The sequence below is a fragment of the Stegodyphus dumicola genome, chromosome 7 (assembly GCF_044657685.1).
Source record: "Stegodyphus dumicola isolate Sdum_Otavi_A_Nest chromosome 7, ASM4465768v1".
Lineage (NCBI taxonomy): Eukaryota > Metazoa > Arthropoda > Arachnida > Araneae > Eresidae > Stegodyphus > Stegodyphus dumicola.
The window spans coordinates 203868259-203891819 of record NC_140774.1 but is presented as its reverse complement, the minus strand read 5'-3'; the positions used below and the strand labels follow the sequence as shown (position 1 = coordinate 203891819).

General features: G+C 31.7%; 1 protein-coding gene across 1 annotated transcript in view; it reads right to left on the bottom strand.

The window, feature by feature from the left end:
- Positions 1 to 23561, bottom strand: part of Tep2 (Thioester-containing protein 2) — a 151130-nt gene that overhangs the window by 19732 nt on the left and 107837 nt on the right. Inside the window, exons 24-30 of the mRNA XM_085821260.1 lie at positions 22578 to 22754; positions 20560 to 20641; positions 13615 to 13771; positions 10598 to 10660; positions 10320 to 10494; positions 7382 to 7572; positions 4775 to 4924 (exon numbers count right to left, since the gene is read on the bottom strand). Of these exons, the coding sequence (XP_085677386.1) occupies positions 4775 to 4924; positions 7382 to 7572; positions 10320 to 10494; positions 10598 to 10660; positions 13615 to 13771; positions 20560 to 20641; positions 22578 to 22754 (995 nt within the window). The remainder of the gene's footprint in view (positions 1 to 4774; positions 4925 to 7381; positions 7573 to 10319; positions 10495 to 10597; positions 10661 to 13614; positions 13772 to 20559; positions 20642 to 22577; positions 22755 to 23561) is intronic.

The window sequence follows — 23561 nt, the reverse complement described above, 5'->3', positions numbered from 1 at the left end:
GAATCAGTATCTTCATGTTTTAGTGCCGAATTCAGGCTTAAAAAATTACAAATTAGCGATCTGTAAGAAAACGATTTCCAGATTGTACGCACTTGTGAGAGTGATTTGCGATCTCACATTTTCTAATCGCTAATTCGTGGTTTTCACGGACAAAATTCTCACTTACAGGGATGGCGCACTTGACATTTATCGAATTTAACGTCTTTAAATAATAATTTGCCTACTTCAAAGTTTCTTAAGGGTATACAACATATTGAACCCGTTTAACAAAAGGTTAAGTTAGATTCCGACCCATATTTCGTTTAACAATATTGCATACAGCGCCATTTCCCTCCCTGGTGGTGAGGTTTCGAACTTCCTTTTTTTCGCGGAAAATAAATTCCCATGACCTCCTTCACACGATTTCCAAGTTTGATAACATTTGATCCAGTAGTTTTCCTTTTATGACCGTTTCAATGTGGAACTTTAATTATAACCACTCTGTATATTATTAAATTTTAATTTGAAGCTATGCGTTATATGTATACCATGCGTAAAATTTTCGCTTTTATGGAAAAATAAAAAATCGAAGCAAATATACTTAGTATAATGGACCAAAACTGAAAACATTTCCCCTCCCTCCGAAAATAAAATATTGAAATTTCGAACTTGAATTTACTGGGTTATCGAAATATTTAATTTGACTTATCTTCTAAGTCCTAGTTCCGACAACAATTCCGACAAAAATTCTGAATTACTTAAGCTAAAGTTAAAGATTTAGTATACATTCACTGTATGTTAATAAAGTAATCAGAGTGGAATAAAAATAGATTATAGAATTTACGCTGATGTAACTTTTTGTCTGACTGCACAACATGTAATGGAAGAGAAGGTTTGTAGAGATCTGTTTTTCACATGCCTCTAAAAGTAGATGTCATATTAATTTTGTCTCTTCAATGTCAAAAAACTTTCCTTTGAGAGGCAACTTTAGTTTCTGAGAAAGAAAAAAATCACAAGAAGACAAATTTGAAGAACATGCAGGACGATTGAATATACATACTTATTTTCCGAACACAAGCGGTTCTCCGACTGGTTATTGAATAATGAAAAGATGCATTGTCATGCAATACAAAACATTTGGAATACGTTTTCTGGCTGAATAACGTAAGATTAAAAGTCATCTGTTTAATTCACATTCATTTACAAGTCAACTACTCCGGCAATTGCAGAATCGTTTTGATCCTGAGCTTGTAAGACTAACCTAATATCACTGGATTTAAACACTTCTTTAATCTTCCGAGAACGTTCCTTCTTTAGCTCATATTCCAAGAATATTAAGTGAATACAATTATTGCCAAAGAAATTGAATATTCCTTTGCACTACGGCTTGGTAGTTTACTAACGAGTTAACAAAACTTAAATTCTGCTTTTTGTGTCAAAGAATACAACAATATTTTAAATATTTACAAATAAAATATTAAATTGGAGATTTAATTGGAGCCTCATCAGTTGCCTAGCATTTGAAAAAGAAAATATTGTTAAATACTAATTGTTTGCTGCTCAGTCTAACCCAGGCTGCATGGTTGGTTTTCGTAGTTTTTTAGGTTCTCTTTACAAAGATTCTCTATGAAAGCATCTTAATCAAATAGCTCCCATGTTCTTTCTATGTTCAAATAACCAACTAACCTAGTTTAAACGCGATTTCCAAGTAAAGTTACTAGTAAAATCCGAATACTCATTAAAAATCCTGTAGCTAGCCAATCGGGAGTAACATGAAAGATACGGAACCAATAATTGAAATGTTGTTACGGTACGCTGTTTCTTAACTTAGATGGTCATTCCTTAATTAAATAGCCCACCAACAGCCGAGCGGTAAAGACGCTGAACACTGGTAGTTCGGTTCGAGTTTCGAATCCCGCGAACGGGCTGGCCACATGGGCGGTTTCGTGGTTTTCCCCATGTGTAACGTGTATACGAGCCAGTTTCCCTTAGAACGTCCTCCACGAAGGCATCCCTCCCTTTAGGCAGATAGCCCTCGTGTGCTTTGCCATAATTAAATAATCCAATTCAATCCTTAATTAAATATAATTGATTTGTAAATTCTACTAGAACTGACGGTAAGAATTGAAGTGGAAATAAGTAATATGGTGTGCAATCTTGATTAATATAAAATTTAAAATATTTGCATAGAAAAATGTTTGCATTCAGACAGAAAGTTTTTAGAAATATTTGCAATTACTTTATAAGAAGGATTTATTAATAACAGAAATAATTACTTATTATATTACTGATGATTAGGATTCAGTTCTTGACAATTACATTCTAAATTAGAATTTTAAGGATATAATGAAAATACGCTACACACAAAAATACATTTTAGGAAAAAAATGAGTTGATTTTTTATGTTTTAAAACTTCTTAATTCATTTAGTAAACATCGTATCCTCGTTGTTTATTGAATCCAGAATGTTGGTGTCGTTTATATAATTATTCTTACTTGTCTACAGAATCTGCTGACTTATCCAGCCATTAAGTAGCTGCAGATCATTTCTACATAACCATTGAACTTCCATTAATTCAGTCTCTAGAGGGTTGTATGTTTATATCATAATTTGACTTTTATAAAAAATGATTATTCTAAATGTTATGTTTCTATAAAAATATATTGTGCTTTAAAAATATGGATAATAGTATCAGCCGCTCTTTCAGCCACTTCAAAAGCAACAGTTTGTTTAGAAATAAATTATGCAGTTAATGTCATAAAATTCAAATAAATATCAAACGAAAATTCTCAGTTTTAGACAATTCGATTTAAACGAAGTAAAGTAGCAGACGATAAAACGCCGAAGGTAAAAATTTACTCTTACAAAAGCTTACTCTTAAATTTTTTAAAAAAAGAAAAGATACGAGAGAAATTTTAAAAAAAATAGTTAAAAATTTGAATAATATCATCTATAATTTAAAAAAATAGCCTTTCATATAGTATTAATAAATATTTATTACGCATCATTGAGGGAAAAAATGTCATATAATTAATTCTCCGTAAAATTTTACTTGAAGTTTAAGGTTAAAAATAGCTGTGGCAATTCAGTATAACAAAAATCCATAGACCACATTTGGCGTTATTATCGCTCAAAAAAAAAGTGCCAAATTTCAAAACGCGAAACTATGTAAATTCGTGTATATCTTAGAAAATTTTGAGTAAAAAAGTCTAATTTTTTGCAGATATGCTTAAAAATACACCTACTTTAAGATGATGGTAAAAATTTTATAGGTTATAAATTATTTAAAAATAAAAATTTAAAAAATAAAACGCAAAAAATGGGTAAATTTTATTCGGAATGAACCAAAATTTCGAAATGTGAGAGAAAAAATAAAAAAAGTTTAATAAAAAAAGAGATATTAATAAATATTTGCCAAATTCAATTAACATTGAGGAGCTAAAATTTTGAGAGCTAATATTTTAAAAACTAATCGTACGATTTTTACAAAACTTGGTATTCTGGCATAATTTGAGTCGTAGAATCGAAATATGTAAAAAAATTGGTATGTTATTTCAGAAAAAGTCCGATTTTGTGTCAAAATACCTATGTTAGAATAGTACTATATATAAATCTAATATATATCCTACGTCGCGCTTTCGAGACATGAAAAACGTAGTTTGAATTTTGTCAATCGCCCCAGTAGAACGGGAGATATAGCACTGTCCCATTTTTTTTTTTTTTTTTTTTTTTGAGCAGTGTACATGTACCTGAAACCATATGGACATACAGTGCCATCTTGTGGCAGAAATTATAGTTTGAAAAACGTTCTAGGATTACGTGACACTCGGTAGTAAACAGGAAAATGCTCTGTCACACCTGCGTGTCTGCCGGGAGGTGAGTGTGTTCATTGCTGGCACGTACATGTGACAGTCGGCGCGAAGGGGTTAAAGAGCAGTATGAACAAACATCTTAAAAAATAAACATATTTGAAAGCCTGGTTATTTCAAATCAATACACTGACACACATGAAAACCAAAAGTTCACACAGAATGCATTTCACAATATGGAATCACTAAATTTTTTATCAGACAAAATTAGCCCATTTTACTGCTGTTAAGTTTTCCAAAGCAATTATCTTTAAAAATATGTTCTGCTTTATTACTTATAATTTGTGGACTTAAAACATTATACTATTCTCAGGAAATAATACCTGGCATTAATTGACATATATTTATTTTGGACTAGCATCCGAAACAGTTTATGTAGCATTAACTACAACTGCCAAAAAACTATTTTGATCCATAAACAATTATACAAATCACAATAAAATTGAAAAACCAAATTACTGGGATCGGCACAAAGTTACCAAGTATGGATAACAGCTTTTACCGATTAAACCAGAAGCCCAGATTCGGTCAAATGTCGAAAAATTTACAATATTTAGAAATTTAAGTGGAATTACCGAGATATTTTGCTAAACTTAACAGTGCAGTTACACACATAGTATAATTATTTATGACAAATATTTCCTATTTAATAGCCCATCTCACAACTATTTCTGCTCAAATTATTCCTAACGTCTTTTCAAATACCTCTGAAGAGTTTCTATTAATCTTTTTAAGTCATACTGCAGGCTTTATTAATGGATATGGCATAAAAACCCTCCATGACTCAACATAGGTCTTTAATGTTCAATTATTCTAATATCAAAGCTGAATACAGTCATAGTGTCATTATTAAAATATACAGGTTTGCTTTCAAATCTTGTGATAACAAAATTTAGTATTAAGGTTTCGAGCGAAAAATACTTACAATAACATTTTGCAACACCATTGCATTTTCAGAATTTATGTTCAAGGACTTCTCCATATTACCAAAACTGTAAGTTACATTGATAGAGATTGAAGTGGAAGCTAGCCTGAATCCAAGAGAAGCCAAGGCTTGAATTCCTACAACTGTATCCTAAAATAACACATACAGATTTTGAAAGGGATGAAAATATTATTAATTGAAGAATATATACATACATGTGTGCATGTATAAATTTTAATTATATATAATGAAATAAGAATCTGTAAAATACCTACTGTCATTTCAGCAATCATTTAAATTCACTAGAAAAGTTATTTAACAGAATGTATCAAAAAATGGGAAAAAAAAAACAATTAAAATATGATTAATAATATTCAACAACTAGAGTTTACTATTAATCAACATTTTTCATTCATGTACACTCCACCCCCCCCAAAAAAAGTTCTATATCTCCCATTTTACTAGGCCAATTGACGAAATTCAACTTGCGTTTTTCATGTCTTGAAAGCGTGATATAAAAGCGGACTTTTTCTGAAATAACATACAAATTTTTTCCATATTTCGATTACATGACTCAAATTATTTCTATATATTAAATTTTGTAATTTTTGGCAAGAAGTTTATGGAGAAATTTAAAAATTTCTCTAGGCGCATTTTTTTTTTTTAGTTTCCGCAAAGAATACTTCCCTTGGCCAACTTTTATAGCCACTTATTTTCCTTTCCTTTTTTCAATTGTACACAAGCGGAAAAAAAGTCAATCGTTCATTCTTTCAAATAACTTTAACATAGTGCGTAAACCACATTTGGTGTTATTATCGCTCATAATCAATATGGCCAACTTTCAAAATGCACTAATAAGTAAATTCACATGTATCTTAAAAAAATTTTGAATAAAAAAAAAAACTAATTTTTTGCAGGTATGCTGAGAAAAACATCTACTTTAAAATGGTGGTAAAAATTCCATAGATTATAATTCAAAATTATTTTATTTAAAAACACAAATTTTAAAAATAAACCATAAAAAATGCGAGAATTTTATTTAGAATGAACCTACATTTTGAAACGTGAAAGGAAGAATCAAATAAGTTTAATAAAAAGAGATATTAATAAATATATACCAAATTAACATCAAGGATCTAAAATTTTGAGAGCTAATTTTTTAAAAACTAAGTGCGAGATTTTTACAAAACTTGGCACTTTGGCATAATTTGAGTCGCAGAATCGAAATATCGGAAAAAACTTGTTATGTTATTTCAGAAAAGAGATTCTGTGTCAAAATACCTATATTAGAACAATGCTATATATAAATCTAATATATATCTAAGTCACGCTTTCGAGACATGAAACACACAATTTGAATTTTGTCAAAAGGGGCCATAGAACTGTCCACCTCCCCCCCTCTTTTTTTGGTGCAGTGTACAGGTATAATTGATAACAATATACATAATATAACATAATAATACAATGAGCTAACAGATAAGAAAATGATTAACTATAAAAATGATGTTTTGAAACAAAATGCTAATCATTACTCTTCCTTTCAATTAGCATGTATACTATACTAATAAAAATAAAGTCTGACAGTGCTAGTGAAAAAAAAAAGTCACTACATGTGATTTTTTTTAAACAACTGAAGCTTACCATAACTAGTTAGAAATATTTTATACACAGTGTACGCTTGATTATCTGAGCTAATACCAGAAAAGAATGTCTCAGAGAATAAAAAACACATGGACAATACCAACTATCAATTTGCATGCATATTGCAAGTGTTTCTATATGAAAAAAAATCAGTAATTTTCAGAATTCAGAATGTTTAAATATTCGTTGAATTTTACCGTGCATTTTTCAAAGTGCTATTTTATCACTGTATTATCCTCTTTGGTCAACAAAATCCAATTTTCAATATCATTATCTGCCTCTTCTGTTCATTTCTGTGACATTTTAAACAATATCTGCATCACTCATGCACTGAAAGAGCACCTCAATTGAACCATTCCTCTGTGTTTTTTTAGTGTGAAAAAATTTTCAATTTTCAATTTTTTAGGCGCACAACTTCAGTTATTGCCTTGACTTCTTCACAATCAGGAAGAATCTTTTTCTATGATCACACCTGTGTTATATGTTTCACTTTCGACTAAGATTTTTCCACTCCATACTTCCCACTTTTCCCAGAACATCATTAAATCATAATCTCCCTCAGTAAGAGTTATGAAAAGACCAGAACAATGAAGTTGTACCAAGAATGAAATTACACCTTGGTCCATAGGCTGAATTAAACTGGTAACATTCAGCAGCAAAAATTTTTAGCCATAATTTTACCACCTGTTATTTTTTTACACATTCTCATGAATAGTGCTGAGTGTGTGAGGGGGCACCACCATGTGCAGATAATCAACAGTACACTCGCTGGTATTACAATCTATATTTAGCTAAAAATTCAAGGTCTTCATTATATGCACATACATTTACAGCAATACAAAGTGTAATTTGACGGTAAGTTTCCTCACTGAATTTAATTTTTAATTTAATAATTCCTTATGCCTCACACATACTGAATCCTTTTATCTTACACTGTAATCTATAATACAGGAAATATCATAATACCTGTGTAGAAGAATATCCACCATTTTCATTCTGTTGTGAAATAAGCCATCTCAGAATGGGCAAAGCAGCAGCCACATCACCTCGTACAGAGTAAGTCAGAAGAGCATAAGCTGTCATTTCAACATCCTGAGATTGTGGCCTGTAGTAGGATGCAGTTTCTTCCTGTGGCCGTTTCCAATGTATGGTTTCAACTAAAACATACACAAATTTGATACACTATATGGTTACTACTAAAATATTTTTATGGTTACTACTAAAATATTTTTCATAGATATTATTTTACTTCAATGAAGATTTAACATTACGATAATGGTCCTATACTAATTCAGTTTACTGAAGCCTTTAAAAATTTTGATGATTTAAGAGAGAAACAAATTCACAATGCATACTCATATGAGAACACGGTGGAATACAGTAGTCCATTAGCATAATTTCACATCAAAATCTCAGCCAACAAATGTATTTGAACTGATATTTTACTGTACATACAAAGAGCTGACAGAAATACACTTTTACTATTCCACAATGAACCAAAACATGTTATATGTAGGTAGACAACTGTTTTTCACTGTTGAACATATTTTGTAGAAGAGGCAAAGACTCATATATAGAAAAATATTTGCTAAATTTTTATTGCTGACAATGTTTTACTCAGGGTTGGTAGCCACTTCTTAGTTAAAAAAAATAAGCACATGTTTAATTACATATATATAAGTGCATAATTTTAAATAGAAAATGCAACTTGACTTGTAATTTAAAATATGAGAAATTCGGTATTTATTAAGAGAGAATTAGCATTACTCAATCATGAAAACCATAACAATTATTTTTTAATTTGAAATAACCATTTAATTTTCAGAAATAGTTTAAAATGAGGGAGGGATATACAAAACTAAACTATATTATTACAAGATTTAACAATGAAATTCAGTCATAAATAATAATAAAGGGTTTAGTTTAAATATCACGCTGAATAACAATGAAAAAGTCCAACATTAAGAATCGGTGTAAATTTTAAAAAACATTTTGCAGTACTAGTTTTGATAGTTTTTGAACTACTTTCTTCAGCTGCTAAATGCAAATGAACCAAATAAAGGTTGAAAAAAGTTTTTTCACTTAGCAGCTGAAGAAGGTAGTTCAAAAACTATCAAAACTAGTACTGCAAAAAAAATGTTTTAAATTTATGCTGATTCTTAATTTTGATTTTTGAATAATAAAGGGTATTTATTATACTTATTCAAAGTAATTTATAGTGTAAAAAAAAATTTATGCTTATTAATGAATAATAAAATTCGTATGTTCGATTTTTCTTTTGAGTCTTTTCATTAATGTTTGAATCCAGTTCTCTTAATTGAGTTTGTTTTTCACAAATACTTTTTAATAATTTCATTAGACTTTCTTTAAAAGATTAAAATCTACTGTAACTTCAGCCTTTTCAGCACTTCATTTGCTTTATTTTCAGGCATTTTAATATCGCTTTCTAAGAGTTCTTTTTGTTCTTCAAGAGAAATGAATTATCTGTTCATTCTGTTTTTCTTTATATTGAACAATTTTTTCCCCTGCTCTTTCAAATATAATCAATACTTGCGAATAAGTTGATAAAGCTCATCTCTTTCGCAATTGATACATTGTAGATCGCACCGGCATGTACCATGTAACCACAAACCGTGAACATAGCAATGTATGAATTTTCCCCCAGATTTTTGTGTTTCTACATTGTTAATGATACTAAATCCTTGTTTAAAAGGAGCTTGCCCATGGGAAAGAATAAAAATCTTTTTAAATGTTCACAAACTGCAGTACTTTTCATTAATAAATGTGTGCAAATAAGTAACTTTTTTTTAGGGGGGGATCATAGGTTTTAAATCCTGTAATGTATGGCTGGACAACATTTTGGATAAACTCGGAATACTCTCACATTCTTCTTCTGCAATAACATTTTTTGGAAAAATGCATCAATATACTTTTAATTTTCCCGTATGCTTTTGTGCTGTTTTTGCACCATATACTTTAGATCCATAGAAACAGCATTTCAAATTAGTAAATAATTAACTGGACATTTCTCCATCAGAATTTTAAATAAAAGTTTGTGAGTTGCGTTTAAGAGAAAGGTACTCTTTATCCATTATTTTGTTTTCTGTGTATAGTTCTTGCGAGCATGATTCACCATCTGATGCTCCAGATAAGGAAGAAATGTTTATTTAGTTTCACCTTTGATGTGAAAGAAAATGCATTTAAAAAAAGGGGGGCTAAAAACATAAAAATAGGCACTAAAAATTAAAATTAAGCAATTCAGAGAAATAGTAAGCAACTATAAAAGTTAATGCATAATTTATTTCCAAATATAAGCACTTGTAAAGACCACTATGCACCCTATTTACTGTATAAAATTTGTCTCTTATACTTTATGTATATTATGTAACTTTCACCTTGCATATGATACTCAGTACCATACACAATTTGATATAAGTGCAGATCCTGGAATGTACAGAATGTTAATAGTCATTCTTTTCCCTATAAGACTTATTATGCATATTAAATTACTCCCCATTACTCAATTATCTGATATTATACTACTATGCATACTTTTCCATACAAGACTGATTTTCAAAATTTAAAAATTAGGAAAGGAAATATGTGCAGTTAAAGTAAGGAAGTATAAAATATTCTTTTGGGAATCTATTAAGACAGCATAGTTCCATTATTGCATAACAGTATTTGAAATAGCTATTGATGTACATTTTTTCAAAAAAAGTATCAGTGTACTTGGATAAAGAACATGTTGCTTATGGGATTAAAATTTTATGAAGGTTTACTTGATCTGTGATTAAAAATTTAATTAAGTACAATACAGTAATTTTTTCATTTACTATACTTCTTGGTACACTGAACAAGTATCAAAAGAAGACAGTAGTTCCATAGAAACCAAAGTACTTACCACCTCTTGTGGATAAGCTTAAAAGTTTCTGAAGAGCTGCATCTTTTTCGGGATGTTCGGCCAAATGGAAGGCATAGGTTACTATTGAAACAAAGTATGGATCTTGAGAATCTTTCAATTCTTTTAATAAGAATTTGGTAGCTTTATCCATTTCTTGCCCAAATGTCTTCTGAGCCTACAATTAATTTAATACAGTGATTTTCTAATGTAAGCTTCAATATCGGCATTTAAAGACACTGGTGAATAAACTTAGCAATAAATGCAAAAATTAAACATACTTGATTTTCTAAAAATGCAAGGAGGACATACGCTGTTAAAGCATTCTTGGCACCAGATCCACCCTAAAATTAAACACCTTGATTATGCTATATCTTGACATAACTTGGAAAAAAAATTGCAGTATTTAACAAAGTATATCTAAAGATACATAAACTTCACAAATAAAGAACTGAAAAGACTTATCCATTGACAGACCATACCCCCCCCCCAAAATTGGCTATTTCAGTTTCAATGATTCTCAGAGAGCCAGTTCCAGCAAAATCTGAAAGCCTCTTATGCACCAACAGTGATAAAAAGTAATTAGATAACAATTAAGTTTTTATGCTACTCTTTTGAAGTACAGTCAAAAGTCGTTAATCCGGACCACAAAGCTACAAACTTTCAGCGCATATGCATTTACGCATGTGCATAATACCTTTATGCATGCACGTTTATGTATAATAGATGGTATAAGCTAAGCTAAAATCATCAAATTATCTATTTCAGTTAATGTCGTAGATTGCGTTGTTTCTTAATCTTCGAATTGGATCCGGCTTATTATTTTTTGCAGACTGTTAAGAGCAATTTTATAAAAGTAAGCTTGAACTTTCGATTCTGTCAAAAAGAATTTCCGATTCTGGAACTGCCAAAGGATCTACAAAGCGAAAGCATGTTTCGATGTCCATCAAACGAAAAGTGGAATTGCTGCATATATCCTTTGTTTTTCTAACCATTCCGAAATCTGTTTATCAATTTCACGCTGCTCTGTGGGGGTGGGAGGGGACATCGCAGCACGCAATTAACTGGAAGTTGATCTGTCAGCACTATCCTTATCTTCAGGGCAGATGTTTTTATTTTATTTGGCTTATAATTCCTTACTAAATGTAATATTTCATCTTGATATACTCCATCTTAGATATGATTTAATTATTCTGATTATAATTCGCCATTATAAATATCACGAATACACAATCAAATAGTTTTCTGGTTGCAATTTTCTAATTTCGACTATGCGTAATGTATGCTTTATGCATGCGCGTGTTGAAAGAAATGTTTAAAAAAGTAAACAAATAAATATTAAGCTTTTTTTGTAAATTTTGATACCTTTTAGATAATAATTGCTCTTTATTTCATAAATTATGGTTTCATATTTTTAATTTTATGATTTCTGCATGGCATCTTACCAGATTTAAATTGATGATCTATAATCTTGAAAAACCGATAATCCAGAGTCGCCGAAGTCCCGTCGAATCCGGATTAAAGACTTTTGACTGTATATCAATGCCAAAGATGGCACATGATCCAATGCAGAGCAGCAATTTAAAATGAAAACTAACATATATAATCTATACTACTATAAATGACAGATACACTAAACAGCTCCCATTACTAATAATAGAAAAGTGAACAAACACTCTATATTGTTTACATGAGGGAAAGATATAGTAATTATATAAATCTTATAATAAAAATGAAATATCTTCTGTCACTGTGCCTTGTGCACTGCAGAAAATACAAAAGCCTCAAGGGTACATTCAGGATTGATTCTTCGGGTTGTGAAACTCGTATAACTAGTTGATTGAAAATTTAGTTTGTCCCTTCCCCCAGAGAGGATTGCATTGGATTATTCAATTATGGTAAAGCACATGAGGGCTATCTGCCTAAAAAGGAGGGATGCCTTCATTGAGGACTTTCTAAGGGAAACTGGCTCATATGCACATTACACATGGGAAAAACCATGAAAACGCCCCTGCAGCCAGCCTGTTTGTGGGATTCGAACCTCGGACCGAACTACCAGTGTTCAGCATCTTTATTGCTTGGCCGCTGGTGGCCCCCCCCAAACAGGAGGCATTAATAAAGAATCAATTTTTATGGATTCCTTGCACATACCTTAACAACTAAATAATTAAAGCAAAATTTCATTCTTTGTACCAGTGGATACATTAGAAATAATTTGGTGGTTTTCTAAAATGTCTGCATTTTTCAAATAATTATTTTATATTCTCACATTTTGTTTACGTAATGTGCAAATACTGCACATATAATGTACAACTTTTTTTAGGGTAAATTTCTAATTTATTTTTTCATTTCTGTACATGTTTTGTAATATTTTTATCTTATTTAATGCTTATGAACGATAAACACATTTCTAAAAGGATCTAGTCAGAATATTTCAAAAAGTACCAATATAAGACAGCAACTTCAAAATTTATGAATGGGAACAGAATAGAAGTGTTACGAATGTGAACAGAAACATTCTTTTTTCCAAACATTTATGTAATTTTCCTTTTCGTGATATTTCGTGAATTCGTGATATTTATAATGACAAAAAGAAAGAATTTTAAATTGGAAATACACAATTTTCTTTTCCTCTATGGTCTTTTCTAATATTTAACATAATTGATTTTAAGTTTTCAATATTATTATTTTTCTAATATATCATTTAACATATCAATAAAGGAAATTATCATCATTGAATATTATTGATTGCTTTCATTTTCAGAAGAAATCCGATTTATTAAATATAAAATTCAGGCCTATAAGTAAGTACTATATGAGAACAAAAGTATTTATAAAATTAAATTGCTAAAGAAAATATTTTTAATTACATTTATGCATAAATATATATATATTATGCAAAAAAAGACATTTTTGCATAAAAATATATATTGTCAAAATAAATATATTGTCAAAATAGTTTGAATTTATATCATTCAAACTGCCAGCAAAGATTTAAATCTCAGTAGAAATTATTACTAAATTTAAAATATTAAACAGTGAAATTATACTTAAATTTCAATCCTGAACATTTACTTTTCAATACTTCACATCACCATATATTTTGCTGGCAGGTCAGCTTCAGTAAATCAATATTTAAAGCATTAACACTAAATAATCTTTCCCACTGAAGGCAAGAACTTTTTTTAATCACTTTCTTAGCATTTCAACTGATGTATGGAATTTGTAGCTAACTTCTGAAATTAACAATGCATATTTCACAACGTTAATTTACTGATTCCACAAATGCATTAAATACCTGCATAGCTTTATGATGCACTTCTCCAGGTTCATCAAAAGAACCATCTGGCTTCTGCCTCCTAGATAACCACTCAAGAGCTGCTGTCATAACATTTTCATCCACATCTATGAACTCCTCAGCTTGATGGAAAGATCTCACCACAAAAGCTGTTAGCCTTTAAAAGAAAGATTATACATAAATTTCAAATACAATGTTAAATATGAATTTTTAACACTCTGTTGGGTGCATTTGATCTGCTAGGCACACCTCGAGCTCTTTGGTTTGCCCAACCTCCTTCAAAGTTCTCCATCCAGCTGGCTTCCTCTTTTCTAGTGCCACTGGCAATCTTAACCCTTTCAGGTTGGGTGTCCCATATACGCATTCCCTAAGAATGTCTCTTACAACCAGGCGTCCCATCCATACATCACTAGAGATTTCATTCAGAAGACGGGTGATGCGTATATGCATTTTAAGCTGGAACGTTTTTCTGAAAACCACTACATGGCATCCTATGTCCATTACTTTTGAAATGTACACTGTTTTAGGTTCCTGACCTTTAGTTTGATATATTCTGCCTGACTTTGGTATTTTACTCATCAACTGTTGCAAGGGGGAACGTAAACAGAGGTAGGCTCTTTAAATCCTCGCATGCTAATATAAACATCTGTATATCTAATTTATATCCAATTCCTTTTTTTATTCTACGAGTATTTTTTCCTATACTGTGTATGGTCTTTTAGGGTTGCAATGTGGAGTTCTGTTACATTTTGCATTGCCTTCAGATATATTTCAGTTTCTTCGCTTTTTATTTCGGAAACCTCACTTCTAGTCTATTATGGCGGGAAGCTGCTATTTATCAGAGGAAGAATACCCTCTTATGGTTAATGAACCATTTACTAACACAGATGAGAGTGATTTCATTTTAAAAGTTAGAAAGCAATACTTTTTTCAAGAGTTAGAAAGTGATAAGAGTCTTCGAGATTTACCACGCTCAGTCTTCATTTTTAATTTTGTTACTTCTTACTGTAAATAGTCTTTATTGTATTGTTTTATTAATTTTAAACTTTATTGATGGATTTTATCAATATAAACTTAAATTTGGAATAATTTGAATAGCACTTCCGAAAATTATTTTACAAGATAAGCAATTTTTCAAGTATATTTTCATGTAAAATAAAGAAAAAAGATTATGAAGTGCTAATTTTAACAAATATAAGATCTTAAGAATTAATCTAAAATGATACCAAAAATTATGATGCTAGAAGTGAAACTTTTTTTTTTCTGATTTTTTAAAATAAAATTAGGCTTAGCAATGTAAAACCCCCGTCCTGTACGGTGACTGCCTTCAATTCTCTTCAGTCCCGCACGAGTGTCTTAAACAAAGGTGCGCTGTCGCAAAAGGATTAAGTCTGTCAATATATTTTCTCCTTTCCAGTTGGCAAATGAAACGATCTAACAGGCTCACTGCACCCAATTACGTTGCAATTAGACAAGTTTTCTACGATTTTTAATAATGTATCACATTTTTTGCTTAGCAATTTTGTATTTTAAAAATTTTGATTTGGGAAACCCTCAAGACCTTGAAGAAATTTGCCATTTCAATGAGGAAGTTAATGATAAAGACTTTGGTGTCAAAAGCAATATTGATTCAGAAGATGGTGTAGAGGGACAAGAAGAAATATCAGAGACAGAATAAGGCTTAGCAAAGAAGACAAAATTGAAGAAAATACTCCTTTTATTTGGGGAAAGATCAAATGGTATAAGAATCCCCGACAAAGCAGGGTTTGATGGGGATGTCATAACATTATTACTCAATCACCTGGAGTTATTTGAGCTGCAAAGCCAAAAAAAAACTCCTGTTGAATGCTGGAATTTCATGTTTACAGATGATATCCTGAATAACGCAGCGAAGTATATCAATCAGTATATCGATACCATCAGAGGATTATTTTCCAGAGAACGGAATGGTAAACATACAGATTTAGTTAAATTATGAGTATTCATAGGATTCCTCAACCTAGCTGGTGTTTACAAGGCAAATAAACTACTCTTCAAGGAACTATTGGGGGGGATATGATAGTGTGATAATATGCACACCTCTGACAAACATTTGCTTAATTAGAACTTCCTGTTTGTCCAGAGACTTATCGTCAGTCAAAAGTTTGAGAAAATGAGTTACAGAAAACCCCTGGTGCGGGTTCCAGATACAAAGGGTGTAGTAAATGACCCCCCCCCCCTCCTAAGGCATTTCCGAAAAAATGTTTAACAAAAAGGAAAGAGAGGGGCTTTTGTGTAAGAATTTTATGCAGTGAGCGAACTTGAGAAAAGACGCAACCAGCATCATAAGCTGCATCCAGCGGCCATTGTTTTATATTTGGCTGTAATGTTTTGATTGTTTTACTTAGGATTATTCAAGAAATTATTATTAAGTTTTAAAATAAATATTTGAAAGACAACTGCTCTTTTCCTTTCATCCACCACGGGTGTTCAGACGTTACAACAGCTACACTAAATTTAACCTTGTTATGAGCATCAAGAGATTCAAGTTTCTAATCTGGTGCCTCCATTTTAATATCCGTGAAAAAAGATGTGCGAGAAAAGAACTGGATTGACATTCATCCCAAAATGAGATGTATTAGAAAATTTTGTGCACAACTTCCCAATTGTGCTTCTGTATTGGTGAAAACGTCATGGTAGACAACTTGTCGCCTGCTTTCCCTGGTAACTGTCCTTTCAGACAATACATCCCGTCTAAACTAAGTAAATATGGAATAAAAATTTTCTTCCTTGTAGATGCCAAAATATTCTACTCTTTTAATTTGGAAGTTAACATGGGAAAGCAAATTGAAGCAAAAAAGCACCTGATATGGTAAAAAGGTTGGCAGAACCTTTGTTCGGTTATGGAAGAAACATAACAGGTTACAACTGGTCTACACAAGTGAGTGTTCTGAATGAACTAAAACAGAAAAAAACTATCATATATAGGCACAAACAGAAAAAAAAACTGAACAGAGCTACCAAAAGAATTCACTGCTACTAAAGCCAGATTACAACACTGCAGTAATTTTAGCTTCAGTAATATTAATAACGTTTTGGTATCCTACATTCCAAGAAAAAGCAAAAACGTCCTTGTATCATCACTGGATGATGACCAAACTATTGATCTTTCTACTGGCGAAAAATATACACCAGAAATAATCAGTTCCTACAATGAAACCAAGTTAGGAATGGTTATTATAGATAAAATTTGCAGTTTGTATAACATGTCTTGGAATATTAAACAGTGGCCCATGATAATCCTTTTTTTTTAACAATGTTAAACATTGTTCTGATCAATTCTCATATCAAACATGTGGGTTATAGGTATGTAGCTCTGAAAAGAAAATTGTTTATAAAACAACTGTTTAATGAACTTGTGCTGAGACAACTTGCTCAACAAAGTCTGAAGTCTACTGGGTGCCAGTACACTTACAACAAATATTAAGAGATTCACTACCAGTCATGAACATCAAAATTATGATACCTCTAAAAATTGAAGACTCATAATAGAAAATTAAGCCAATATGAGTGCAAAACTTGTCATACTGCTACCTGCCTCACACATGCTGTTTTCATGTATCCTCAGTACTATAAGAGAGAAGTTAAAAGGAGAGATATCTTCTAATGAATCAGATGAATGGGAGTTTATACTTATGTTCTAACTATAATTAAATTTAAATCTATAAATGATCTAAAAATTATTTTACAAAATTTGTTTAGTATCAATAAATGTTTCCTTTTAAAACTTTAAAAACTAGTTTTAGTGCCCCCTTGGTATTTTTATAACTTTTAGAAGTTTAATAATAATAGATAGCAACTGATTTTTGTAGGGAAAAAAACTCTATATATACAAAAGTTTTAGTAAATCAAGAATCACCTGTCAGGTTGAATGTGCCCGACCATGTTCCGAACATATTGTACCCAATGGAGTGTTAAATAAAAAGACATTTTAAAACAGGTTCAAGACTGCTTGGTATAAAACAGCCCTTTTACACAGGATTCATGTTTTATAATTTTCGAACACCATAAATATAAATTGTAATGAAGATATAATAAATGAAAATATGACATTTTAGGTATTTAATTTTTAAAATGCTTCAAAAACTAACATTCATTTAACTTTTTAAGGTAAGATAAAAAAAAAAAAAAAAAAAAGAGTAATGAATACTTAAAGGGGGTTTTGGTGTTCTTTGTGTCTGTATATATACAATGAATCAATGTTTTAATAATACAGAAACTTAAAGATGCAATACAACATTTTAGAAGTAGCAGAACGACTGCCATTGACTTTATTCTTCACATATGATTTTTTTAAACACGCTGCTCTATACCATACCTGTTCGCAAAATTATTCAAAACAACAAAATTTTCATATTGAGGACAACTTTTTTTTTTTTTTTTTAGCATTTCAATTGATGTATGAATTTGTAGTTTCTTGTACGGGAAATTTTATAAATTTCTGCTTTCTACACAAATTCAGACTAAGTAGTAGTAGTAGCTCGTACTATTCCCAATTTAAAAGGTTACAAGACTTCTTATGTATGCATGTGATGTTGTAGTTTTCGCGGAAGATGAAATCAATTCACTCTTTAGTCATGGCCATGAAGACTGTGGTGCAGATGACGACTAGAGCAAAAATCACAACTAGCTTCATGATTAAAACACTTCTATTTTGCACAGGAACAATTATTCAGAAATACATTCTTGTTTAAAACCAATGCTAAATGCATCCCTCAATTACCACATACACAGTTTACATTTTCGATAATAAAGAAAGACGGCGAAGTAAGAGATGTAACTTATTCAAGCAACAGCAGGTGAGAAAAAGCAATGCATACTAACTTTGGCCATATTTAGAGTCCGAAAGTCTTCATGTTAATCCTGAGCAGTGATTGGGCAGAAGTTTACTGCAATGTAGATACTGCAGGGTAACATGTTACAGTGACGAAAAATGATACAAAGTGTATCTTTGAAGCAGGGATGTGTTTAATTAAATTATATGAATTTGAAAGTATATGGCAAGTTAGTTCCAATTAAATTTAATAATTTTGTTTCATATTTTATATTTTACATTTATATAAAATATTTAAAAAAAGAAGAGGACAATACAGGGCTGCAAGCTAAAATCTGCAGACATCAGTACTTGTCTTTGGCCACTAACCTTAAGAACAATTCACAATGCATTTAACATATTAATACTCGTTATAATTAATTTCAAGTTAAATATCAAAGTAAAATTATTTCATAATAATTTTCAGTGAAGCAATGATTTGTCAGTGTGTCTTAGTTTGAATCAGCGCCAGTGCCAAATGATAAAGGCAACTGACTGACTGTCAAGGGAGTCTATGGCAATGACTCAGATGTGAGGCATCCATTTCCTTACACAAAATGGCATACAAATTGGGGTTTGAATAGGGTTCATTTGATGCAGATGTTTTAAAAGGCAAGCTCGGCCAGTAGCAAGATGAAAGATAGCAACAGATGTCTTTCTGGGCCATAAAGGAGTATAAAAAATTCTGTTAATCCATAATTTATGACAGTTTCTTTTGGTAACATCTTTCAAAAATGCTTCTGAGTAGCCATTTCATCAATCTTTCAGCACTGTAGAAAGAGATGGTGCCAGTTGCCTGGAAAATATTGCCTCATTTCTTTGCCTTATCATTTCCATGAAGGCTGCAGTGTAATGGTATCCACTGCATGGCAATTTCTTTGCCCTCTGAAGCTTAACTGTTTAGAAGCTACTGATATTTTAAAACATCAACAGACATTGGTGATTCAAAAGAACAGATGGCTAGAAGAGCAGCTTTAGAATCAGTGAGCATGACAACCTTTGAAAAACGTTCAAGTTCACACTAGAGTTGGGCTAAGGCTTCTTGTATCAGTTGGACATTATGGTTTCACAAAATTTTGAGCTTTAGATATAAGGCCTAACTGATCTCTGACGGAAAAGACTGCCCAAGAAAACCATAAAACCATTCCGAGTTTTACGTTTTCTCTCTGTCAACAAAGGCAATAGTTTCACAGGGAAAAGCAGTCTCAGTTCCTTTAAAATAGTGTTCTCTCCTCAATAATTATTTAATGCACATATGGTGTGTCGCTAGTAAAAGTGCATCAAATGAAGTAGTTTTAATTGCACTCCAGTGATAAGTCACTGGTAATGTTTTTTGGTATTAGGCAAGTTATTTTTTTAGAAGTAACACTTGCAAAAATATTTGTATCAACACTGATTCAGTTGAATTCCTCATGCATCATATAATTAAGGTTTATGATTTTTATACAACGATAAACTTCTCTGCAGTTCTTCAGTATCAACCAAACTAAAAAAGCATATTTGAACTAGTATTAAAACATATTTTGCAAGTTTTTCCTAAAAATTATTGAAATTTGGATCTAATGATTATGCTGTTCCTATTTACTGTAATTTAAACTGCACCTGCACAATTCTTCTAAGTATTTTAGTTCTCATCTTTCTCCCTTTAAAATTTTGTTTTACCCACTAGCTCTCAAATACATATTTTGTTTGTAAGCATTGCACATTATCATTCTTCTAACAATAAAGACACAAATAAAATGGTATTTTTCAATTCTGCTGTGTCACAGAAATCTCAGTGCCACGGATTCACATTTCACAGCAAGAGTTGTAAATTTACATATGTACTAATTTTATATTACAACCACAATTCTTTTCATCTATCTACAGAATAGATACAAGAAACAGTAAAAAATGTCTCCATAGCAGAGCCTTTATGAGCATTACAGGTTAAAAATTTCAAAATATAAAGAAATAAGAAATATATTTAATAACTTTAAATTTCTACTTATTAAATTTCACAGTCAGCTAATATAAACAGGAAACTGAAACAACACCAAATGAAAAAAATTAAATTTGACATTCAGATATAAACAGTGCACTAATCAACATACCAGGTACTGCCATTTTTATCATTGTTTCCAAAAGCACTAAATGAACCATCATTTCTTCTGTATGTCAGTTCTCTCTGATAACCTGAAAGGTGCAAGAACGTATGAAAAGCAAATCTAATCAGCAACGTTAACTCAAATAGTCTGAAAGATCCAACTGCATAAATGCAGACAAAATATGTCAGCAAAAGTGGGTTTGATCATGATGAAGAATGGGAAAATATGTTAAAATTACATGAAAATTTACAGAAGCACATATGAAAATATGATAAAGCTTCATTAAAATTTTAGATAAATAAAATTCTAAAGTTACCTTTTAAGAGAAAAAAAAGGGGGTAATAGTACAACACAATCACACATTATTTCTAAACAAACAATTTTTAACTTAAAACAAGAACTGTTTTAATAATATACTTCATGAGTATGCATAAAAAAATTAAATGTTAGAAATGAATATTTTATCCACTGAAACTTTAAATTCAAAATAAATGAATAAATAACTAAAATTAGTTTAATGAAAAATATTTCATAATGAGCCAACCGCAACACATTCTTAAACCCAGAAATTCCGTTTTTTTACTATCAACATTTGCTAATGCTTCTGGTTCAAAAACACATTTTATATATTGAAAATGGTCATTACAAATTAGATTTATTATACGAGGGCTATCCAGAAAGTAGATTACGTTTTGGAATAAAAAAATAAACAAAGTATAGGAAACAAATTTTATTATATACAGATGAAAGCCACACTCAAATACTACTTTTCTACATAGTCACCATACAAATTAAGGCATTTATCGTAGCGATGTACGAGCTTGGAAATTCCTTCGTCGAAAAATTCGGCCGCCTGCGCCTTCAACCACTTCGTTACCTCTTCTTGCAGCTGTGCGTCGTCATCAAAACGCTGCATAGCCAGCCACTTCTTCATTGCTGGGAATAGGTGGAAGTCGCTCGGTGCCAGGTCGGGACTGTATGGCGGATGAGGAAACAACTCCCACTTAAAAGATTCAAGAACTTTACGAGTGACATTTGCCGTGTGGGGCCGGGCGTTGTCGTGAATCAACAAGATCTTAGAGCTCAACATTCCTCTGCGCTTGTTTTGAATTGCTCTTCTGAGTTTTTGGAGAGTTTGGCAATACCTTTGACAGTTTATTGTAGTGCCTCTTTCCAGGAAGTCCACCAAAATTACACCTTTTCTGTCCCAAAAAACAGTCGCCATCATCTTCCTTGCCGACATTGTTTGCATGCATTTCTTGGGTTTTTGGGGAGAACTTGTGTGCCCCCACTGCATTGATTGCAATTTCGTTTCACAGTTCACATGTTTCACCCATGTTTCGTCACCAGTAACGATGCGATCGAGTAAAGAGTCACCATCCTTATGGTAAGCGTCCAAAAAGTTCAACGCTGCAGCCATTCGCTGATTTTTGTGGTCCTCTGTCAAGATTTTTGGAATCCATCTTGCACAAAACTTGTGGTAACCAAGCTTTTCGCTGATGATTTCGTGCAACAAACTTCGCGAAATTTGTGGAAAACTCAAAGAAAGTTCCGTTATTGTGAAATTTCGATTTTCACGGACTTTAGCATCGACTTTTTCGAGAAGTTCGGCGGTCACTATGCTGGGTCTCCCACTTCGATCTTCGTCGTGAACATTGGTTCGGCCATTTTGAAATCTTATGACCCACTGACGGACTCCACCTTCAGTGATAATGTTGTCCCCATACACTTCACGAAGCTGCCGATAGATTTCTATCGGTTTACAGTTTTTTGCAGTCAGAAACCTTATTACTGAGCGCACCTCGCGGGATTTTCAATTAACGCAGACATTTCAAACCGTCACAGTATCTGAACGGAGCACAGCACGAACCTCTCATTAGCACGGCTAGATGCAGACTGAGCTGCGCAACGCTCTGACCCCAAGATGGCCGCGCCAGCCCCGCCCCTAGCGGACACAGACGGAAACGTAATCTACTTCCTGGATGGCCCTCGTATTTTACTTTCTCTAAAGATTTCATACATACCACTTTGCATGAAGTTCAGAGATTTCTTCTGGATAGCCGGTGTAAGCCTATTTACTCTCTGCAAATACTTTGTAATTACGATGTTTGGTACAAAATTCAACATGTTTTGTTCTCCACAACCTTGTGGCATCCGTAACAATTTATCTAAGTTATTCACTGTAGGACCAAGTAAATCACCTAAAAGTGTCAAATTACACTGCTTAATATATTAGTAAAAAATTGAAAAGTATAATTAAAAGTATCACCTTGAGAAAGAAAATGGGAACAAACAACACACAGAGAATATACATGTAACAGATACTTTGCATGACAATGAGTAGTTTAAATTATGTTTCTCAAAAAGTGTGTAGCCCAAAGAATGTGAATTACTAACTTTTCAGCTTTGAGGCATGATTTCAAATAGATATATTATGAATATTTAGTGTAATAGCTTATGACAAATTGTATAACATAAGAAAGGGGGGAATAAATTTCACAAATAAGCAGTACAAAAAAAAAATTAGTTTCATGAAATATTACTGCTGTACATATAAATCTGCATAATATGCAATTCATGCTCTGAAATCTACTACACCGTTAATTAAAAACTATAATTTATGTAAATACTTAACACATATGATATTAACTACAAATTAAAAATGAATCCAAATTCTATTAGGAATACAAATAAGTCTCTGCAATTAAAAAAAAAATGGAGTCACTAGTAAGGTACAGTTTAAATTATCTGATTGTACCATATTTTACTTCTTTAATTTGAAGAAATCTGCAGCTGAAGCGCATTAGTTGCTTGTAGTGAGGCTGCGTCAAGTGACAGAAATTGTTGTAAGTGGTTTCAAAAATTTAAGAATGGTGAATTTGACATCGAAGACAAACAACAGAGCGAGGATGAAAGTGTGTGAAGATGTGGAATTGGACGTATTAGTGTAGAAAATCCTTGCTAAATGCAAGCAGAAATTGGCTTACATTAGGTGCGACTCAATAAGA